This window comes from Humulus lupulus, chromosome 3 (genome assembly GCF_963169125.1).
Source record: "Humulus lupulus chromosome 3, drHumLupu1.1, whole genome shotgun sequence".
Taxonomy (NCBI): Eukaryota; Viridiplantae; Streptophyta; class Magnoliopsida; order Rosales; family Cannabaceae; genus Humulus; species Humulus lupulus.
The window spans coordinates 240,928,611-240,952,729 of record NC_084795.1 but is presented as its reverse complement, the minus strand read 5'-3'; the positions used below and the strand labels follow the sequence as shown (position 1 = coordinate 240,952,729).

Below are 24,119 nucleotides of genomic sequence, written 5' to 3'. Positions count from 1 at the left end.
TTCAACCACTATATTCATTCATAATTTCCTGTGTAATTACAACATAGCTCAGACATAATCAATAGGCAGACAAAATCAATAGAACTCAGTATGTTTCAAATCTAAAAATTACAATATCAAAATATACACTTAGAATAACTATGTAAGTACTAACTAAATACTACAATTAATATATTTTTTAAATCTGATTTCAAAAGTGACTCTAGCTATGACTCATCCGCTCAAGAAGCTTGGCTGCCCATTCATTTCGAGTTTCATTAATTTCGCCAAGTGTATATGTATTCTTTCCACCACACTACAAAACACAAAATAAAAAACTAAGTCAGAAATTAAATCCAATAGAATTGTAGTTCAATAATAATAAATACACTTACATTACTAGTTAGCCATCGCATTGGTGTCTCATTCAAGCAATAGTCATTCATCATCCTTATGATATAAAAGCCGCACTCTACTGACAATGTTTGACGAGGGCAATTGACTATTTTCCACTTGTAATTTTTTTCATTCCTTCCTGTCTTTCGCTTAATGTGTGAAGAGACACTATATATACATCAATATGAAGAGCATATTAAATTTTTATTTCCATATCAAATAACCATATTATATTCTAAAATGAGTTTCAAATTTCTTACTTGTTCATAAGGTTCTTCAAATCATTTGGAGGAGATTTTCTAAGTGGATCAAGATAGTAACATGTATGGTCATCTGGATCAATGATCACTAACATCCAGTGACGCCTGCATTTAAACAAAGTTAATAAAATAAACATCATAAGGTATAAGTAAAATTAATATTAAATGAAAACTTTACTTACAAGAAATGGTATGGCATTAACCAAGTTTGACCCATTACTGTGTTATTGATACGCTCTGAGATAATTTCAGCCCGATTATCCATATTTGTCCCAATTCTCGATGACCATGATGGCTCAATGAAACCAAAAAAGTGTGATATCTCTCTATCGCACAACTCGGAATATATTATACTACATACAAGAAAGTTAATGATATTATAGTTATACTTAAAAAGAAACTAAAATATATAATGTTTATTAATTTAAAATTTACCTGATATAGAATGAAATGCAAGACGCGTCGATTTCTTCCATTAGTCCAAAGTGTACTATATCCTCATGTGAGATATATAAGGTATATTGTTCGCCCATAATATTGATCTCCATAAGAATGTCAATCATGAATCCTGGTTCTACGTACTTAACTGAACCCAGAAGTATCTTAAAAAACATGGGAAGTCCAGTGGGAACCTTGAAGATAATTGGCGACTTACTAGCCATACTTGATCCTGCCTCTTCTTGAGTAGTGGGAAGATGTTGTGGAGGATGTTTTAGGTCTTGTGTTGGCAGACAAGCTGCTGAAATTCTCTTTCTCTTTAGTCTCTTGGGTTCCTTCACAATTAACATAGAAAAGTTAGATAAAAAAATCACAAAATACATTCAATTTATTATCAATGCAAATGGCCGTCCAAAATTGATCTCTTCCTTTCATATATCATGTATAAATATATATATAATATTGTTCATGGAAGGCTATAATTCTTTTTGTTGTAGTAGGTGAGAACAAATGTATTAAAAAATGTAAGAATTTAGGAGTGTGAACATATATGGTTGTACATGGGAGGCATAACCACGCCAAGACCAAGAAATGGTCATTAAGAAAATAAAAATAAAAGCCAATTTATCACAGAATTGAACGTATTATATTTATATTTATCCATTGTCAATGCCATGGGAAAGAATTATAGATATTAATATTATACTTGTAATAATACATATATATGGGGTATGTATATAATGAGAAAGACATTTTGAAAATATCGCAAAAGAGAAGTTTCTAACACACTATTTTATTATCTATCTGCAGCAGCACTTGCAATTTATAGGTTGTATTTCAACCAAAACCAATAATGTAAATATATAATTTAAGAGACTAATTAAGTATGCTATGTCAATTCCTTTGGCACATGGCTCCTCACCAGTACCACACCATATATTTCTTTGTCAAAATCCCCGTCTATTACACAATTTACTCTCTCTCTCTCTCTCTCCATGAAATTAAATATTTATGGATCTTTCAAGATGAAATTTTTTACAACACACTAAAAGTTACATGTTCATGATCATAAGTAATGATTAGATGCGATAGCCAAGCAACATAACTGTTGATCGCATGAACCACAAGAGTCATCTCATCCCCAACTGAGACAGGTAGTTTTGCACTCCCATCTAGACATCTATCAACAACCACATGATAGTTACTAGGTGCTAAACTTTTCCCATGTGCATTGCCTTTGGTAGCCACCACCCGTCCAAGAGCCACAACATCACCACCTTGCCCAACGTATAATTTGCACTTAACATCTTTCTGTAATGATGTTATAGTTAGTATAAGTTAAATAATCATTTCTTAAAAAATATAAGAGAATTTACCTTCAGTGGCTCAGAATGAATAGAAGGTGAAGGTGTAGGTGTCTCATACAAAGTACTAGTGTCAACATGTGCCTCAACTACTGGAGTAGTGTCCATCAGTACCTCAACTTCTGGAGTAGTGTCAATTGGTGCCTCAACATCTGGAGTAGTGTCAATCGGTGCCTTAACTTCTGGAGCAGTGTCAATTGGTGCCTCAACATCTGGAGTAGTGTCAATCGGTGCCTTAACTTCTGGAGCAGTGTCAATTGGTGCCTCAACTTCTATTGTATTGACTCTAGAATGGCTACCAAAGCTAGAATGACTACCAAAGTTAGCTTGTATATGTGCCATCTTGGTTGATAATTCTTCAAGCTTGGACATGAACGATTCTTTCAACTTTTCAATCTCTTCCCTATGTCATATGTTGGATTATCGTTCGAACTCAATTTGTTTTTTCTACAAGCCTCTTAGACCCCCCCCCCCCCAAACAGGCTTATGAAAGTAGTCTCTTTGTGTGACACCTCGACTCTGGCCTCGAACTCGACCGAGGTGCTCATCAGTACCTAACACTTGTGTTAGGATGTCATTTGCTCCGATTTCAATCAGTTTGCCCTCTTTTCCTTGCTTAAGCATGTCTTCCTGTACAAAATTTAATCAATTATATGTTTGTTACTAAAATATAAAACAATTACCAAAAGTCATTTAACATTTTACAACTTATGATGGCCTCTCCCTTGACCTTGTCACGCTCGGTGACATAGTTGCCAGAAGAATCTTTTCTGGCCCCCTTCCAGAGTATAGATCGATCTATTTGCTCTGTTGTGCCCCACTTAGCTTGCTGCATGTAATAGAATTAGGTCAATTTTAACATTAAATGAAGAAAACATAAAATCAGGCATAATACGTTCTATATATGTACTTACTAAATCAGCTTCCAATTCAGTATAGCTATGGCGTGAAGTCCTATGAGGGTATTGTAAAAGATTACGCCTTTCTTGTTGTAATTTTCTAAAATCTTGAAACTCTTTGGATGTCCTTCTCTTGACAAATTCTTTCCAATGTGTTTCTTCTATATGATAGCTTGGTGGAGGTTTATCGAGACCACGAGGGTTTGCTTCCAAAAGAGATGGGTCATTAAGGTAAGGGACTATAAACTTCTTGTTCAAATTACATTTGAATTGTCTCCACTTATTACCCACTGAGCCAATAATATTTTTTCGCATATTCTCATCTAGGTGGAAAGCTAGCTGCAAATAGTTTAAGAAACTTTGTTAGCAAAAGAAAATATAAAACTCGCCAATTTATTTCAAAACATAGTAAAATGTCTTACATTGACATCCTTCCATAAGCTGTCCAATATAGATTTAGGAACTTCACGCCAATTGTCAATGTTAATTGGCACCATAATTTTGGCTTGCATTCCTAAATAACATTGAAGCTCTCTGTTTGGGGTCTCGATCGATTGCCCCCTGCTATTGAACCTCAAATGGCGCTTGATTCCTTTAATTTTATCTGCTATGATCTTCGTTAATCGCACTATGCCTCGTGTCCGCTTATGTGTTTTCTTTTTATCTTCCGTGTTCTCTTTATTCTTATCCTCCTCCTCGTGGTCAACATCCATGGAACCACCATCAGTCTGCTCATCGATGGAATCAACATCAGCTTACTCATCATCACCCTCTAGGTACTCCTCAAGGTGCTCATCAAATGGGTCCATGATCCTGTGAACACATGAAACACAAATTATTAGAAAATGTAAAAATCAATGAAGTAAATTTTTAAGTAAAAGAAAATATTAAGATCAACGAAGAAAATTTATAGTAAAAGATAATATTATATGTCATTCATAAAGATGAAATCTTACTATCCAAATTCCATCACCATCTTTTCGTACATATGGCCCAACAGTTGCTTCAACTGCCTCAAACTCAGGGATAAAACCACACTCTTTTTCTGAAGTTTGTAACTCACCAAAGTCATGTTGTTGATCGTCATCATGCACTTTGTCTCTTGGTTGTGAAGCAAGCACTATTGACCATCTTGATGAAGTAGGATCCTCAACATAAAACACTTGTTTAGCTTGACTTGCCATTATAAATGAGTCTTTTTTATGTCCTATTTTATTCAAATCAACTTTAATGAAACCTAACTTTTCTTTCTCCACACCGTTTCTGTTGTCTACCCAATCACATTTGAACATCGGCATCCTAAATTCACGATAATCAAGCTCCCATATTTCTTGAATGACACCATAAAATTTCATCTCACCATATATAGGGTTCTTGTCACGTGCACTAGAGACTTGCAAGGTTTGAGCTACAATACTTACACCACTATTTTGGGTGACCCTAACATCATCACGAGCTTTAGTGTTGAACCTACAACCATTAATTATAAACACATCGTGCTTAATTGCCAATTGAGTTGGACCTAATGAAAGCCATATCAAAGTTTCGGTAACTTCATGCAACTCATCGGTCAACTCTTTCTGAATCTGCATTAATGAATAATACCTTAATTACATTTTGCAAACAATCGTTAAAAATGGTTTATATTGGAGTTTTCATTTTAAAGTAAAACATCACCTTATCAAGAAACCAATGTCGAAAGGTACGATGATGCTCATCTTGAATCTGCTTTCTAGATTTTGTTTGATTTTCCTTATTTAGGTATTGCAAATGTTCTCTGTATTGAATAATATTGTTACTACAACATAATAATCACTAAAAATATTTGTTTAAGTTAAGAAAATTAATTTAAATAATTTACTTACTCTATATAAGGTTGAACCTCAACTGTATTCTCCAAGACATTTTGATGAGCAACCTCCCATTCTTCTTTTTCCATTAAAGTAGGTTTCCCATTGTTGATACCCTTATTTTCTACAACTCCCTCTCTTGCCTTTATTGGAATTCCAATTGAGTCAACATTTACCATATACTCAGAACAGAATTCAACTGCTTCTTCAGCTATATAAGATTCAACTATACAACCCTTTGGACGACTTCGATTTCACACATAACCCTTGTAAGCTTTCATCAACCTCTCGAAAGGGTACATCCATCGAAAACAAACTGGCCCACACAAGGTTCCTTCTCTAACTAGATGAACTGCCAAATGAACCATTATATCAAAGAAAGATGGAGGAAAATATTGTTCGAACAAGCACAAAGTCTTCACAATTTCAAACTGAATAACCTCCAACTTTGATACGTCAATAACTTTAGAGCAAAGGGCATTAAAGAAGAAACACATTCTGGTTATAGCATTTCTCACGGGATTTTCTAATAAGCCTCGAATAGCTATTGGAAGCATTTGTTGCATTAACACATGACAGTCATGAGACTTTAGACCCTGTAGTCTACAATCTTTCAAGGAAACCAAATTTCGAATATTCGATGAAAAACCATCTGGCACCTTAATCTTTGCCAATGTTTGACAAAATTGGTGTTTCTCATCTTTTTTTAATGTGTAACATGCTGGAGGTAAATATGTTCGATTCTCTTCTACTTTAGAAGCCAGCTCTTTTTTCGATCCAGACATTAGAACGAGATCATGGTGAGCAGATATACTATCTTTAGTTTTTCCAGGAATATTCAGTAAAGTTCCTATCAAACTATCACAAATGTTTTTCTCAATATGCATGACATCGAGATTGTGTCTGACTAACAAATGTCTCCAATACTCCAATTCAAAAAAAAAATTGATTTCTTTTTCCAACATGTAGTATTCAAAGAATCATCATTGCTCACTTGATGTTTCTTGCTACGTTTTCGTTTCTTACTCATCTTACTTTTACCCTTTAATTTGACCCTACTTTCAATGTCTTCACATTCTTCGGTATTTGTGACTGGTTTTCCGAATCTATTATTTATCAAACGAATCTCTTCATAAATCTCTTCACCAGTCAATATTGGTGGAGGTCCTCGTAGTTCTTGCTTACCATTAAAGGCTTTCGTTTGATTACGAAGATAATGCTCTGCAGGTAGAAACTTTCTATGCCCCATGTAACAAGTCTTTTTACAAAACTTCAATCTTGTTGCACTTGTTTGTTCCCCACATATTGGACATCCTTTATAACCCTTAACATAACACCCTGACAAGTTTCCATAAGCTGGAAAATCATTAATTGTCCATAAAAGTAACCCTCTCAGTATAAAACTTTCTTTACTAAAAGAATCATAACAATTCACTTCATCCCAAAACAACTTTAATTCATCTATCAACGGTGCCAAATAGACGTCTATATCATTTCCAGGTTGTTTACTTCCTGAAATTAACAAAGTCAGCATTGTGAATCTTCTTTTCATGCAAAGGTGAGGAGGGAGGTTGTAAATACATAATATCACTGGCCAGCAACTATAAGACGAGCTCATATTGCTAAATGGATTGATGCCATCAAGTGAAAGACCAAGTCGAAGATTCCTAGGATCCTTTTTTATTACAGGCCATTTCTCATCGATAGTTTTCCAAGCTAATGAATATGCTGGATGTCGTAGTTTATCATCTTTGATCCTTCCATCCTCATGCCATCTTAAATTTTTAGCATGTTCTGGATTCCTAAACAAACGTATAAATCTTGGTATCGATGGCAAATACCATAATACTTTAGCTGGAATCCCTTTCTTACCTTCTTTTCCTTCTTTACCTCTCTTCCATCTCGATGTCTTGCACGTAGGGCACTCGGTTGCATTTTCTAAATTGTTGTGGTATAAAACACAATCATTAGGACAAGCATGTATCTTTTTATAATCCATTCCTAAAGTGCACAGAGTTTTTTTCGCCTCATAAAGGGAAGAAGGCATCTCATTGTCTTTTGGTAAAATCTCCTTCATCAAATCAAGAAACTTTGTGAAACTTATGTCACTTCAACCACTACCAGCTTTTAAATTGTATAATTTTACCAAAACAACCAACTTTGACATAGGTGACCCAGGAAAAATTGGTTTCTCTGCATCTTCTAAGAACTTTACAAATTCTTCTGGTCTATCCACAAATCGATCATCTGCATCTCTCACCATCTCTATAGGGTCATCAAACACTTGAGCATATTTTTTATTTTCATTGTGTACTTTGGAAGTAGACTCAACTTGTTCTCCATGCCATATCCACTTAACATAAGTTTTGTCTATTCCATTGAAATACAAATGATTTTTTATTTCCTTTATATCCAATTTTTTCAAATTAGAACACTTTTGACATGGACAATGAACTCTCTTAGGATCCACTGTATTTTTCAAGGCTATTTCAATAAAACTCTCAACTCCATCTTCATATTCTTTTGATAATCTATCTTTTGCCGTCCAACTCCTACCCATTTTTTGAAAATTTGGGCAAAACCTCACCTATAAGTTTGACTAAAACCTTCTTGCATGGATAGAATTCCAATGACACATGTTCAATTACAACATATCAACATAATGATCATCAACTAGTTTAATAATTAGGCATCATCTCCCTTATATATTGTATAAAAAATTCTTGCACACAGAAAATTCCCAGAACAATACATAATATAATTACTACATAACTATATGTACTAAGCATTATAACTAATAATATAGATACATGGATCATGAAAATTAGGTTTATCTGTATTAATTAGTATGGACATTCAATTCATATTAGTCTGACTAAATATATAGATATGTTAGGGCCCTCACTTTAGAGGGGTCTTAATTTTTATTTTTTTAAAATGTATCATTTTTCTATACAAAAATATTCAAAGATTTAGAAAACCATCATTTTCTATATAATAACTAAACAAAATATATTGCCTTTTTTATTCGGCCTCACTTAACAAAGAACCTGCTCTGAGTTAGGCAAGAACAGAGGAGAAGAAACCATATATATACAATTAATACTACTATTACAACATCATATACAGTACACTTAGCCAATTACACAGTAGACTACAATGATAGTATACGCATTGATTATGAAACTCTCTCCATCATTGTCAATCTCTATGACTCAATCTAAGATCTAACCCAACGATTGTATATATAGTTAATTAAATTCACGCAATCTCCATTCCTTTGGCATGTCATCCTCATACAGATCATATGGACTTAATATTCAAAGATTTAGAAAATCATCATTTTCTATATAATAATTAAACAAAATATATTGCCTTTATTATTCGGCCTCACTTAACATAGAACCTACTCTGAGTCAGGCAAGAACAGAGGAGAAGAAAAAATACCAAAGGGTGTAAACAGAGAGTGAATTGAAATTTTGCATGTTTCTTGAATTTGTTTTACTATTTACCTCTTTTTCTGCCTGAAATTTTAATGAAATGTAGATCATTAACACTTGTCTAATTGGAGATTCAACCAAACTGGATTGTGAGATTATGGCCATTTGATAATTGAGAATTTGTTTCCACCTGCAAGTTATTTATGAAATTATTGAAACCTGTCAATGGGATTGGTATGCTTGTTCTACAATGGATACTAAGCTAAGCTATACATAATCATAGTGAATAATTACACAAGGCAAGGAAAGTCTGCTAATATAGCAACATTACTAAAAAAACTCATGGAACATGGTATGAAAGTAAAATTAATAATGCAAGCAATTAAAAAGAAATGAAGGCTAAAATTAAGTTCCACTTTCCTTATATATGTATATTAGTAATTGTTATGCTAGTTGTTATTAACTAAACATCACAATTTACAAGTACAAGTTGTTTCATCACAATCCAGTTGTTTTAGTATCATTCATTTCAAAAGTTTCACAAATAAAAAAATTATTACAAGGGGTAAATTATTTACAAAACACCAATCAAATCAAGGCAATTAAACTCCACATAAAAGTTTCACATTTATAATTTTTCATGAACCACAAACTCATTAAGTTAGTCCACAAATAAGTTTGCAGGTGTAGGAAATCTCAATTTGAGATCAATATATCCCCATTTGACAAATTAATTTGAGTACATTAGAGAAACTGGATATTAATCTAGTAAATTTGAAATAAAAAAAATTGAAAATAATCATCCAGTAGTAACAGAAATCAGATAAAAGTTTCACGTTAACTATCAAATTATTTTTAACTGTATAATTCAAGGAGTCATGCCACTTGCATTGCTTGAGAAAAATCTAGCAACAAAGCGAACTAATTAAAGGAAATCTTTAACTTTTAGGTGAAGGGGAATACAATGTAAGAAAACACTGGAATGTGAACTTGCTCATACACATAAAATGCACGCATCGAACATCCGCTTGGGCTATGGCTAACTAAAGAAAATCTGATAACCCCATAATGACAATAAAAAGATAACATGCTCAGATTTGTTGACAAAAATTTATAGCAAAAACAAAATATAAAAAAGAAAAGGAAATTGTCAGCACACTTTTCATCAATCATCACATGTGTTGACGGTGAGAACTCGTCAACTAAGTTGAGTTTGAAAAAATTATCAAGTAAGGATCCTCAATAACAAAGCTGTAGAAATCCAAGTAATAACTCAAGAACAATGACATAATAACAATGGAGAAATCAATCTTTCATTCACTATTAAGCCTTTGCTACAGTAAATTTTCCAACCCCCCTTCAGGTGGGGTTAGAGTTCATTTAATAGTAGGCTCTAATGGCCCTGGGTACATGGTGGTCCAGGAGACCAAGTGGTACATAAGTACTCTGTCAAGAGAGTGGTTCCAGAGGTGGTGGTCGTGCATCTAGTACAGGGGCAGGCGTCAGGAAGGTGTCTCCACTACTCGTCCGTACTCAAGTCAGAAGAGTGGTGGGAGGCGTAGTGGTGTCGACTTTGACCCTTGGCTGTAGATGTACGGGCCATTACTCCTGTCCCTGCTTTCCCACTCCTCCTTTGGTACGGGTGTCCGTATTTGGACGTACAAGGTCTTAAGGGCCGTACCCAGCATGGGAACGTACAAGTACGTTCCATTCAACTCATACCCGGGCCCCTAAGCGTTGGGGTCCATCTGGTGGCGTGGCTCCTATGCGGTTCGCGAGGCCTCCCTTGCATGGGCACCTGATTATGTGGCTGCTAAGGATACACCCCTCGCACGGCATGGAGCGCTCAGGGCGTGAGGCCGAATGCATGCCCTGACGCGAGGTCATGCGGGGTCGTGCCTGCTTCAGACGCGAGGCCATGCGGGGCCGTGCCTGCTTCGGACGCGAGGCCATGCGGGGCCGTGCCTGCTTCGGATGCGAGGCCACGCGAGGCCGTGGATGTGCGCGCGAGACGAGGGGCCTTGCTGATGCTGGGCGCGCGCGAGACGAGGGGCCTCGCTGATGCTGGGCGCGCGCGTGACGAGGGGCCTCGCTGATGCTGGGCGTGCACAAGACGAGGGGCCTTGCTGATGCTGGGCACGTGCGTGATGAGGGACCTCGCTGATGCTGGGCGCGCACGAGACGAGGGGCCTCGCTGATGCTGGGCGTACACGTGACGAGGGGCCTCGCCTAATGCTGGCGCGTGCGAGGCCATCTGGGCTACCGTACGAGTGGCAACAGTGGCTCGGGGTCATTCCAACCCAGCCATATTTTTGGGGCGTTTATGGGGCCTAAGCATACATGTTGAATCTTTTAAGGGCGGGGAATATTGAGCGTTCACACTTGCCCCCCAGTCTAGGAGAGTACCTTTAGGTGCTCTTGTAGACTATTCACCTTGATTCTTATAAATAGGCCTTCATACATGGCGTAATATTTTCACCTTACTTCTTTGGCTTATTGGTTTGGAGAGCCCTTCCTTTTTCAAGAGGTAAGGGGTTCAATCCCTCACAACCTCATTTTTGCCATAGCTTCTTTTATTTTATTTTTTCAATTCATTTTCATCACTTTTTATTTATTTATTATTATTATTTTTGTTTTTTACATATGAGCTAATTTTTTGGAGTATCTATTTGGTGGCTAACACATCTTTCTGGTCCATTCTTGTAGACGCGTATTTTCGACCCTTTGGTGCTTTTCGCTCCTCGACCTCCTTTTGACCCCAACTTCGCTCTCTTAACCGCTTGAGGTATATTTTCTCTCCCTCTACCTTTTTTTTCTTTTATCGGGTCCAAACTAGCATTACTCGGGATAGGGTACCTTGGTCTGAGCTTGTAGTGAGTTTGACCATATACATGCCCCTCTTTTTTATACCCTGTAGTGGGCCATTTAGGACGCTTGCATCTAGAGATATTAAGCCTATTCCTCTGTGTTTTGTAGCCATCCCCTCATTTATACGCGAACCCCTTTTCGCTTTCGGGACGAGGTCTCATGGCCAGTGACGGCCCGTCCGACATACCTCCGGGGGCTGAATTTATTGACCTGTCCTCAGACTCAGAGTCCCCTGAGGGCAATCCTCACCAAGACTATGACTCCTTAAGGCAGGCCCGCATCTGCCACCTTGAGTACATTGCTAAACTTAGGCGCAAAATTTGGGTAGTGGAGAGCGAAATTGACTCGGTGTCGAGAGGAGATGGAGGACCTTCACCCCCAGACCTTAGTGACCATATAGTGCGCCTTAGGATGACCCTTTTTGAATTGCAGTGGGAGTTAGAGTTTATGGAGGGACACCTTCCGCCCAAACCTCCCATCCCATCCTCGCCTGATGACGGTCATGGGGCTGTTACCGCTTCTCCTCAGCCCCTAGTCTCAGTTTTTCCTAGCTTAGCGCTTCCGCCATCGCTCCCTCGATGGAAAACTCTTGCTAGGAAGAAAAAATGGAGGGTCAAGTGTTCTGTCTCTTCCTCACATTTTTCTTTTCATTTTGCAGATATGCTGAAGGCACGCCGATAGGTATCTATCCAGGAACAGGACGACACCCCTTTACTGGCGTCCGGGCTGGTGTCGCATGTGTCTGCGAACAAATAGAAGGAAATCGTGAAGGGCTATCGTGTTCCCTCGGAATACGCCTTATATGCTCCTCAGGAGGCATGCCGGGCCGACCGCCCTAGGAAGGGTCTTGTGGCTTTGAGTGAACACATTTTGAAGGTGGATGGCACCATTCCCTTGCACCCATTTTTCGTAGCGGTTCTCAACTATTTTGACTTGGCCCCTCTTTAGCTGTCACCCAACAGTTGGTTGACCCTAAGTTGCCTTTTTGTTTGGTTCAAGGAACGGGCTGAACGCGCCCCAACGGTGCAAGAGGTGCATTTCTTGTACAACCTTATGGGATCCCCCAAGTCCAAGGGCTTCTACTATCTGCAGAAGGCCAATAACAAGCTCCCCTTGATAGAGGGCTCGGTGTCCAATCCAGGGTCTTGGAAGCAAGACCTTTTCTTCGTAGAGGGCCCTCTCTCTGTCCGTGAACACTTTTGTGCCACCCCCAGTAAGTACCCTGGTCCTTCTTTTCTTCTTATTAGAACTTACTGTTTTGTACTCATGCTTGTACTAACACTGGCGTGGATCATGCAGAGCAATTTGCTGTTCCTTCGGTCATTGGGTCGGAGGCGAAGGCCGTGAATGACCTCATTAATGCTGACTCCGCCATGAAGAAGGTAGCATTCTTATTTACTATGGCAAATCTCAACCGCCACCAGCTGTCCCCGGTCTTTGACCCCAAGCTCCTGTGGTCAATTACTGGGTCTAAGAAGACAATGGCTACGCCGGCCGAGCCATTCCTAGACGATGGCGAGGCTGAGGAGGATCCGGAGGAAGCCCCCCTTGAATGTGGGGGATCTCACCAGCGACCCCTGTCCCCCGGGGGATGCCCCCCTTACGACTCCTATGACCAGGACATGGCCTTCCAACCTCAGGACCAGCATGTCGCACAGGGGTGTCATGCTTCCCCTGGCCCTGATGGTTGCGATGCCTTCCCTCAGGTTCCTCTCGACATTGGATCATCGGGGGCTGATTACGTTGACCTCGCGGCGCCTCCCTTTGATCTGCCAGAGTTTCAGTTTTCCACCTTCACCGTGTCTCCTCCCGCTTCGGCAAGCGGGTCATCTGTCCTTATCCTGCCAGGTGCCCCTAGTACGGAGGGGGAGCCTTGGGTGACTCGGATGGCAACGTCTTATGGACAACGATACACCCAAATTGACTCGAGCCTCCCTGTATCGGACTGGAATGGTCTTGGGAACGTTTCCCAAACGGACCTTGGGGACACCCTAAGGCGCGCCACGGCCTGGGTGAGTTCCTGCACCTTGCGTCGGTCAATACTATGTATAGATGTACATGCATTTTTATTTTTGTTACTTATTGTTGATGCTGTTAACTTTCTTGTGCAGGCCTACACCGTGTCTCTACGGTATGCTGACTCGTCCAGCAACCTCTCTGCGTCTACTGCTGAGAGGGACTGCCTTGCAGCCCGGGTCTAGGAGCTCGAGAAAGAGCTTAATGAAACTAAGGCTAAGTTGTCAAAGGTCCGGATCAAATTTTCCGACTTGATACTAAAGAGGAAGGAAGTAAAGGCCAAGACCAAGGGGCTAAAGGACAAGGTTAAACGCTTGGAGCGTGAACTCCAGGAGGCCAAGGCCATTGCAGCCGCGTCGCAGCAGAGAGTTACCCAGGAGGAGACCGAAGTCGAGGCCCTCAAGGCCGAACTTCAGTCGGTGCAAGAGAGGAATGCTTCCTTGGAGGCGGAGAGGGCTTCCTTGGAGGCGGAGAGGGCTACCACCGAGTGAAGGTCCATAAACCGTGCCCTTTACAATGTGTGGAGGCAGGATCCTAATTTCGACTTCTCTTCTTTTGGTGAAAATGCCGTTGCTCGAGCGGCCCTGTGGAATGCCCACATTAGGAGGCCCTGAAGTAGTTACTTCATAGCATTTGCCGGCTAGCCCTCCATGGGTGTATGCTTTCTTCCTTTTTGTTTTTTTTGTTTTTTGTACTTCGGGCCTTTGTAATATGATTGTTACTACTATTTTCCTTTGGTAACTCTTGTACTATCTCCAAGACCTTCTTTTTCAATGTATATATACGTGTGCTGTTATTTATCTCTTATTCGACTGCATTTGAGGCCCTTTTAAGCTTGTATGATGGGGTTTGGTCGGTTCCCCTCTTTTATTTACCAGGCTAGAGGTCCTTTGGAGCCCATGTGAAAGGGTTCACTGGGACCTCTTTTGGTGCCTCTTGGTTGCTTTTATAAGGATATTTTGACCCCTTGGGTCCTAGCTATCCTTTTATATATTCTTGCGCGCGCTTATTATTTCTTTGCGAGAAGCGTCCTTCTCGTCGTTATTCATAGTACTATTTTTGCAAGGGTCTCTTTTGGGACCCTTTTTGGCTAGGCGGCTTGGTGGCCGCTCTAGACTTATTATTGTTGTTACCATATATTTTTTGTAAGTCCCTATGGCCTCCCTTGGTGTTCACAAGGGTAGCTAATCCTTGTGATCCCAAGGGATGCCTTGTAAGGACTTCGTTTAAGGCCCTGGTATAGGGGGTCCCTCCGGGATCCCCCATCAAAGGGTCTTTTTTTTTTTTGGGTCATTTCCTCCTGATGGAGGGCCCTTTTTAGGATCCTCTTGGTAGAGGGTCCTTTTTAGGGGCCTCCTTTTTAGGAGGGCTAGGGGTCCTCTTGGTAGAGGGTCCCTTTTAGGGGCCTCCTTTTTAGGAGCGCAAGGGGTCCTTTTTAGGAACCTTCGTTAGAGGGCCCTTTTTAGGTTCCCCTTGCTAGCCATATGCTGTTGCCTCCTATCCTGCTCCCCAAGTGTCTGGTGAAATTTATTTCGGCAGGCACTTTGGCTGATGCCCACGTAGCGAAGGAAAATAACACATGAAGTTGCAAACAGTTTCACCCATAACATGCAGTTTCATTCATCACATTCATAACAAACAGTTTCATGCAAACAGTTGCAACGATACATATGAGATTTTCATAGAAAATAAAATAAAAAGACTCACACCTACTCAGGAGGTTATCTAAGTAACCTCTTTGATTCCTCTCTATCATACTAAGATAGCGTGCAACACTTGTCCTTTTACCATCGGACGTGGGCGCCTTACTGGTAGTACTTCCTTAGGTGTTCCGCGTTCCATGCTCGGGGTATGATGGTGTCGTCAATGCGCGCCATCTTATAAGTGTTCGGGGGTATGCACTGAGCAACCTGGTAGGGCCCCTCCCAGTTCGCCCCCAGCACTCCTGCTCCTGGGTCTCGTGTGTTAGGGAGTACCTTCCTCAGCACCAAGTCGCCAACTCTGAAAGTTCTCTCTCGCACCCTCGAATTATAGTACCTTGCAGCGCACTGTTGGTATACTGCCACCCTCATTTGTGCTTTTTCTCTCTTCTCTTCAAGCATGTCCAAGCTTTTGGCTAGAGCTATGCGGTTGGCCTCATCTCCATACGCCTGTACCCTGTGGGACTCAACCCGCATCTCAACCGGGAGTACGGCCTCGCATCCGTAGGCCAATGAGAATGGGGACTCCCCAGTAGTCGTTCGTGGGGTGGTTCTGTAAGCCCACAACACATTTGGTAGCTCATCTACCTAAGCTCCCTTCATATTTTCTAGCTTTGTCTTCAAGTTCTTCTTAAGGACCCTGTTTATGGCCTCCACCTGTCCATTGGCCTGTGGGTGCACGACCGCGGAGAAACTCCTCCTTATGCCCCTTTCCCTACAATATTCCTCGAAAGCTCCTCCCTCAAACTGGGTACCATTGTCAGAAATAATTTTGTAGGGTACTCCATATCTACAAACAATGAATTTGTTGATGAAAGAGGTGATGTGTTTGACAGTTATCTTCACGAGGGGTTCTGCTTCTACCCACTTAGTGAATTAGTCCACTGCCACCACCGCATATTTCGCTCCACCCCTGCCTAAAGGATGAGCGTCGATCAAGTCTATCCCCCAGATAGTGAAGGGCCAGGGGCTGGTCATGCTGGTTAGTTCACTTGGGGGTTTCCGATGGTAGTTGGCGTGCCTCTGGCATTTGTCGCATTTCGTGGCAAAGTCATGCGCATCTCTCTCCATGGAGGGCCAGTAGTATCCTTGTCTCATGGCCTTCCTAGCTGTGGAGGGTCCGCTCTCGTGGTTGCCACACTCTCCCTCGTGTATCTCATGCAACACTTTCAACGCCTCCTCCTCTTCTACACACCGCAGGAGTGGCATTGAGAATCCTCTTTTGTAAAGGACCCCATCTACCAGGGTGTATCTAGCGGCCCTGTACACCAACCTCCGGGACTCGTTTTTGTCTGCAGGCAAGGTTCCTTCTTCCAGGTACCTTTTGATCGGCTCAGTCCACGACTCCCTTGGGACACTAATCATATGCACGTCCGCGCCTTCGATGCTGGGTTTGGGTAAGTACTCCATGGGTATCGACTCCAAGATATCACCATCCTTGGTAGACGCCAGCTTCACAAGTGCATCAGCATGTGTATTCTTTTCTCTAGGGATTTGCTCTATGTTATATGCCACCAACCGTCCCAGATAGCCCTTCACCCTCTCCAAGTAGGCTGCCATCTTGGGTCCCCTCACCTGGTATTCCCCCTTTACTTGGTACACTACTAATTGAGAGTCACTGAAGATACGAAGGTGCGTCACTCTCAGCTCCTGGGCTAAACGCAGGCCAGCCAGGAGCGCCTCATACTCTGCCTCGTTATTGGAGGCCTCAAACCCGAACTGGATCGCGCAATACATTCTGTGTCCCTCGGGCCCGGTCATCATGATGCCCGCTCCGGATCCTCCTTCATTAGACGCCCCATCAACATGCAAACTCCATTCCTCTAAACCCCCTCGCTCTTCCTCTATAACAGGCTGCTCCCCTTCTTCATTCCTTCCTCCATTCGGCTGATGGGTGAGCTCTACTATAAAGTCCGCCAGCACCCGTCCATTGATGGAAGCTCTTGGGGTATACATAATGTCAAATTAACTCAACTCGATCGACCATTTCATCAGCCTCCCTGAGGTCTCAGGTTTATGTAAGACCTGCCTCAAAGGACTATCCGTCAGGACTTCAATTGTGTGTGCATGGAAGTAAGGCCTCAACTTCCTTGAAGCAACAACTAACGCATAGGCCAATTTTTCGATCTCCGGATATCGGTTCTCCGCGTCCACCAAATGCTTGCTGATATAATACACGGGTTGTTGCTGCTTCTTCTCTCCTTTAACCAAGGCTGCGCTAATGGCATGCTCAGACATTGCCAAGTATAGGTACAACTTCTTGCCTTTCTCAGGTTTTGCCAACAGGGGTGGCTTCCCCAAGTGCTCCTTCAGCTTGACAAATGCTTCCTCGCATTTTTCATCCCAAGCGAACTTTTTGCTCCCTTTGAGGATGTCAAAGAAGGGGAGGCACTTATCAGTGGACCTTGAGATAAATCTATTAAGGGCTGCCACCCTTCCCGTTAGGCACTGCACTTCCTTCTTGTTCTTTGGCGGGCTCATCTCTATTAGTGCCTTTATCTTATCAAGATTGGCCTCGATGCCTCTGGAATTGACCATGAAGCCCAAGAATTTTCATGAGGATACACCGAAGGTACCCTTGACGGGATTCAACTTCATCCGATATTTCCTAAGTGTGTCGAACATCTCACCAAGGTCCTTGTTGAGCTCTGTTGCTTCCTTGGTCTTCACTAACATATCATCCACATACACCTCCATATTCCTCCCTATCTGGTTAGTGAACATTTTATTCACCAACCTCTGATAAGTGGCACCCGCGTTCTTCAGCCCGAAGGGCATCACCTTGTAACAGTAGAGCCCTTTGTCTGTAATGAATGACGTGTGCTCTTCATCTGCTGGGTTCATTGGGATCTGGTTGTATCCTGAGTAGGCGTCCATGAAACTCAGTAATTCATGTCCTGCCGTCGCATCTACTAGTTGATCTATCCTTGGAAGTGGGAAGCTGTCCTTAGGACAAGCTTTATTCAGGTTTGTGAAATCGACGCAGGTTCTCCATTTCCCATTTGGCTTCGGCATGAGTACTGGGTTCGACACCCACACAGGGTAGAAAGACTCACGGATGAACCCGTTGGCCTTCAGCTTGTCAACCTCCTCTTTTAATGCTGCGTATCTTTCTAGGTCTAGCGCCCGCCTCTTCTGCCTGACGGGCCTCGCCTCTGGGGAGATATTCAGATGGTGGCACATCACACCGGGGTCTATACCCACCATATCCTCATGACTCCATGCGAATACGTCTAGATTATCCTTCAAAAAATTTATCAACTCCTCCTTCACGTCACTTTGCAGGCTTCTCCCTATCTTCAATTTTCTTAACGGTTCCTCCGTCACTGTAACTTCCTCTACTTCCTCCACTAGTTCTGCTCTTGAATCATCCACGACTCGAGGGTCCAGCTCCTGCGGACCCCCCGCAGGCATACGTAGCGCCTCATGTATCACCATGGCCATTGGTTCCCGCGGTTTCACAGGCGCACGGAGTGAGGTGTTGTAGCACTCCCTTGCCTCTCTCTGTTCTCCCTTCATACAAGTGACCCCTCCTGGACTCGGGAACTTGACAACCAAGTGATATATTGAAGTTATGGCTTTCAATTCTCTTAGGGATGGTCTCCCCAATACCGCATTGAAAGCTGATGCACAATCTACTACGACAAAGTTAGCCATGACTGTAGTCTGTCGAGGTTGCTCCCCCATGGTGAGTGTCGATTCGATCATTCCTAGGGGTTGCACTGAGTCCCCTGTGAATCCATATAGGGATGATTGGCAAGGCTTCAAATGACGAATGCCCAGTCCCATCTTTTCCAAGGTAGGGCGATATAGGATGTCCACCGAGCTCCCGTTGTCCACTAGGACTCGATGGACCTGCATATTTGCCAACTGAACTGTCAACACCAGCGGGTCATTGTGGGGGAAGTGTACCCCCCGCGCATCCTCCTCAGTGAATGTTATCGAGTCATTTTCCCCCTTGAAACTTTTCGGGGGTCGCTGCTCCAAACTCATGACGTAGGGGGGCGGACTTCGCCGAGCCTCTCTTGCATATCTATCTCGCCCTTTCCGAGAGTCCCCTCCAAATCCTGGACCTCCGAAAATGGTTCGGACCTCCCCCTGTATTTCTGGGGCTCGCCCTTGTGCCTGGGGAGTCGTAGGCTCGTCCTCTGGCTTTGGCCTTTCCCTCCTGAAATAACGGCCCAGGTGTCCCCGGCGGATGAGCTCCTCAATTTCTTCCTTCAAATTGATGCACTCTGCCGTGGTGTGACCGATATCCTTGTGGTACTGGCAGTATCTGCTGGGGTCCCTTTTGGATTGATCCTTTCCAATTGGTGGGGGCTTTTTGAAGGGAACTCGATCTTCGTTGGTGAGGTAAATATGCTCCCTGGTATCTGTGAACTTTGTATAGTAAGTATAAGTCGCTTGCCTATGATCATTCCCTCGTTTGTTTTTCCTCTGCTGGTCATCTCTTGACCCATCGTACGCCCTTTTCTTCTTTGTTACATTCGACTCGTCGTTAGCTGGGGGCTTCACGTGGGGCTCCTCCTTTCCTGCCTTTAAGTTCGCGTGGCCATCCTCCAAACGGATGTACTTCTGCGCTCTCTCGTAGAAGTCATCTAAATTGGTGACTTCCTTCTTCAACATGTTGTCCCATAACTTGCTTCCTGGGAGCACTTCGGCTGTAATGGCCATTTTTAACTCTCGGCGAGTTAGGCTCCCTATTTTCGCGGCCTCCATATTGAACCGGTGAATGTAGATCTTTAGGCTCTCATTCTCCCCTTGCTTCACGTTGGCCAGGCTGGTGCCCGGCATTGTGTAGTCCCGCACGGCATGGTGCTGTTGGAGGAATTCGTCAGAGAACTGCTGCCAGGACCTGATTGACCCCAGCCTTAACCTTTTGAGCCATTTGTAGGCGGGTCCCTTCAAAGTGACAGCGAAGCAGTGGCATCTGGCACCGCTTCCAATCCCTCTCAGTTTCATCAGATCGTTAAATGCATCCAGGTGGTACTTTGGATCCGTGTTCCCTTCGTAGGGGGTCATATTAGGTTCCTTAAAGTTGGCAGGGAGCCGGATGGCCTGTATCTCCCTCACAAAGGGAGACTCATGGTCGAATTCTTCCTCAAAGACCTGGTTGCCTGATGTGGTTACGATCTTGCTTCGCAGGCTCCTCATCTCCGTGTCCAGGTCCTGCCTCCTCTTGCTTAGAGTGTCCCTCAAAACGGACGGGCTAAGATCCGCCTTTCCCTTGCCCTCTCGAGGCGCCACAGGGTGCATGGTCCCTTTGCCCACCCTCTTTTTATTGAGCTCCTCCCGTAAATCTGAGGGTGCTCAATTAGAGGTGACCTCGTCCTCATTGCGAGGGGCAGCGTTGGTTCTCGGCGCTGGTTTCTGGGCCTGCTTAGGTGGTTCCAGGTGCTCGCGTTGCTTCGCTTGGGGGGTGTTACTGGTTGAGTGTCGGGTTCTCCCGTCATCTACCGGTACAGTGGTCTCCACCCCATCCTGGCCCTTCTCCTTCCTCTTAGGCAAGGTCACGCTCGACTTACCCTGCAACAGGCCATTCAGGATCTCTTGCATGTTCTCCAAGGTGGTTTACAACCTTTGGTTCTTACGGTGGAGCTCACGTATTTCCTCTTCATAGAACCGAGATTTCGAACTTGAGCTCACGGAATGGACCCGGGGATGCTTATCATGCCTACGGGTAGAGGGGCCCGGGTCCTGCCGGCCGGAGTTCGGTACCTGTAGTGGTTTTGGGAGAGGAAACTCATTAGCATTTCCCGGTGGTGCTCTTGGAGGACTTTCTCCAGGCGGAGCGGGTGGTGACGAGGCCACTCTATCACCTCCGTGAACCTCAGTGTCCTTCGGGGGCTCCACGTCTCTGGGTGGAGGAGCGTCCATCATGGAGGCCTTCAGCTCGACTCCGTTCAGGTGAACCTCCACCTCTCGTGGCTCCCTGAGTCGCTTTGAACGTCTCGGCATCTCTTCTTGCTGGAAACAATGGTGGAACAGTAGCTTGAAACTAACGTTCCCACAGACGGCGCCAAACTGTTGACGGTGAGAACTCGTCAACTAAGTTGAGTTTGAAAAAATTATCAAGTAAGGATCCTCAATAACGAAGCTGTAGAAATCCAAGTAATAACTCAAGAACAATGACATAATAACAATGGAGAAATCAATCTTTCATTCACTATTAAGCCTTTGCTACAGTAAATTTTCCAACCCCCCTTCAGGTGGGGTTAGAGTTCATTTTATAGTAGGCTCTAATGGCCCTGGGTACATGGTGGTCCAGGAGACCAAGTGGTACATAAGTACTATGTCAGGAGAGTGGTTCCAGAGGTGGTGGTCGTGCATCTAGTACAGGGGCAGGCGTCAGGAAGGTATCTCCACTACTCGTCCGTACTCAAGTCAGAAGAGTGGTGGCAGGCGTAGTGGTGTCGACTCTGACCCTTGGCCGTAGACGTACGGGCCATTACTCCTGTCCCTGCATTCCCACTCTTCCATTGGTATGGGTGTCCATATTTGGACGTACAAGGTCTTGAGGGCCGTACCCAGCATGGGAACGTACAAGTACGTTCCATTCAACTCATACCCGGGCCCCTAAGCGTTGGGGTCCATCTGGTGGCGTGGCTCCTATGTGGCTCGCGAGCGCCCTTCGCGAGACCTCCCTCGCATGGGCACTTGATGGTGTGTCTCCCAAGGGTACACCCCCCGCATGGCATGGAGCACTCGGGGCGTGAGGCCGAATGCATGCCCTGACGCGAGGCCATGCGGGGCCGTGCCTGCTTCGGACGCGAGGCCATGCGGGGCCGTGCCTACTTCGGACGTGAGGCCACGCGAGGCCGTGGCTGCACGCGCGAGATGAGGGGCCTCGCCTGATGCTGGGCGCGCGCGAGACGAGGGGCCTCGCTGATGCTGGCCGCGCGCATGACGAGGGGCCTCGCTGATGCTGGGCGCGCGCGAGACGAGGGGCCTCGCTGATGCTGGGCGCGCGCGTGACGAGGGGCCTCGCCTGGTGCTGGCGCGTGCGAGGCCATCTGGGCTGCCGTGCGAATGGAAACAGTGGCTCAGGGTCATTCCAACCCAGCCATATTTTTGGGGCGTTTATGGGGCCTAAGCATACATGTTTAGTCTTTTAAGGGCGGGGAATATTGAGCGTTCACAACATGGATTGCTCTAAACTTTAAAATGAGGATCATTTATTTAAAACAAGCCTATTACTGAGTTTATGCCATTTAATTATTAAAACACATATGGAGCAAATTGGACCAATGAAGAACAAAGACCTAACATTTCTTCATTTTTTGTTACAATGGCTTTTTTTCAATCACCAAGTCGTATTAGAGCATCAAGGCTCTGAATCCATGTTCAAATATGCTAATGCCAGAATCAGGGCTTTGAATACAAAGACATACAATGGTACAACATGAGTCAATACCTTTACAAATTCACATTTACAGAGAAAAAGCCCCAAATAACCAAACCCATTATCAAACCCAGAACAGAACTTAACTATTTCCCACATATAATAAATTCACCACCAAGAACAACAAAGAACAACCAAATATGCTAATGCCGGAAAAATCACCTAATCTGAAAGAATGTTGTTTGAAAGAGATGCTTACCCAGATTTTCCCGGACACCGGAAGTTCTTGCTTCCCCAAATCTGCCCAAAAGTTACGCCTTTGTCATGCCCAGAAAAATAATGAGATGCTCAGATGCAGAGACAACAATGTTTTGTCTCGTTCGGCGCTTCGTTGACAGGGACGACGATGCAGATGGAGGAGGGAAGAAGATGGAGCTAGTAGGATAGAGCAACAGCAGAAGAAATTGGGGGAAAAAGAAGAAGAAGAATTCGGGAAAGAGAAACAAGGTTAAAGGAAAAATAAAATAATTAATATCTTTAGTTTTTTACTTTTATTAAATAAAATCTTATTATAAAATCAATTTCTTTAATTTCCTTTTAGCCCAAAATATAAAAAATCATCTCTATTAAGTCCTTTACTAAATTCATTTCATTTTTAAAAAACCCCATTTATAATTAAATAATATTTTAATCCAATAATCTTGACTAATCAAAATTCTTTCTTTTAATCCCGAATATTATAATTAAATCATAATTTATTTTAAATCTCACGAATTTTAGGATAAACCTTTCATCCAATTGGATATATATTATTATTTATCCAAATAAATGATAATATAAATTAAGAGGGAAATATTTCTTTATAGTCTCAAAATTGGTATAAGGGAAATTGGTGGCAAAAGTACCTAATATTTTAGATTTTTTGCAATTTAGTACCCAATTATTTTTTTGGCGGGAAAAGTACTCAATATCAAGTTTCATCAGTTTCTGTAGGTACCCACTTTAACAGAGCTGTTAATTTCTGTAGGTACAGTAAGGGATTTTGATCACCAAGAGCAAGATTACACCATTGATTTAGCATTTAGAGGCTCGACAATTAGTTCTGAAGTGGCACACTACGACATTCGTGCTATGATGGAGGCCCAAAGCCCTTAATCGCATCATTTACTTACACATGGGCATATTATGTATAAGGAAATCAATATTTATTTACACATAATTTAGTGTAAGTAAAATTATAATTTGCCACATCATCAATAAATGTGTAGGTAAAGACCCTATTTTTTTTTTTTTGTAGTGTGTTGATTTGAAGGAGATAAGAAATAAAAAGCCGAAATGGTTTCAAAAAAAAATTAAAAGTGGAAAAATTCTATTTTCAAAATTTAATGAATTTTAATTAAAAATTTATTATCATACCTCTAACTATTTTTTTATTATATTATTAAAATAAAGAACATTACTAAAATATTAAAACTAATGTTTACAAAATTAATTTGCTATTATATAAAATTTCTAAAACATAATACAAACTAACCATATATACAAACTTACACACTACATCAAAAGT

The 24,119-nt window shown here is 42.6% G+C and overlaps 1 protein-coding gene across 1 annotated transcript; it reads right to left on the bottom strand.

The window, feature by feature from the left end:
* Positions 1 to 202: 202 nt before the first annotated feature.
* On the bottom strand, positions 203 to 23,047 carry LOC133825503 (uncharacterized). The gene is made up of 11 exons (XM_062258434.1): positions 22,812 to 23,047; positions 3,759 to 4,149; positions 3,352 to 3,675; positions 3,121 to 3,266; positions 2,450 to 2,840; positions 2,130 to 2,384; positions 1,071 to 1,408; positions 818 to 988; positions 636 to 740; positions 375 to 543; positions 203 to 295 (listed from the first exon to the last, which is right to left on the bottom strand). The coding sequence occupies exons 2-11, from the start codon at positions 4,047 to 4,049 to the stop codon at positions 203 to 205; spliced, it is 2,283 nt and encodes a 760-aa protein (XP_062114418.1). The 5' UTR covers positions 4,050 to 4,149; positions 22,812 to 23,047.
* Positions 23,048 to 24,119: the final 1,072 nt, after the last annotated feature.

Coding starts and splice junctions, on each gene's coding strand:
- LOC133825503 (XM_062258434.1), bottom strand. CDS start 4,049: ATGGATGTTGACCACGAGGAGGAGGATAAGAATAAAGAGAACACGGAA. Junction 1,409..2,129: donor TTACTTATGATCATGAACAT/GTAACTTTTAGT, acceptor TTAATTGTGAAG/GAACCCAAGAGACTAAAGAG. Junction 544..635: donor TTGAAGAACCTTATGAACAA/GTAAGAAATTTG, acceptor ATGTATATATAG/TGTCTCTTCACACATTAAGC.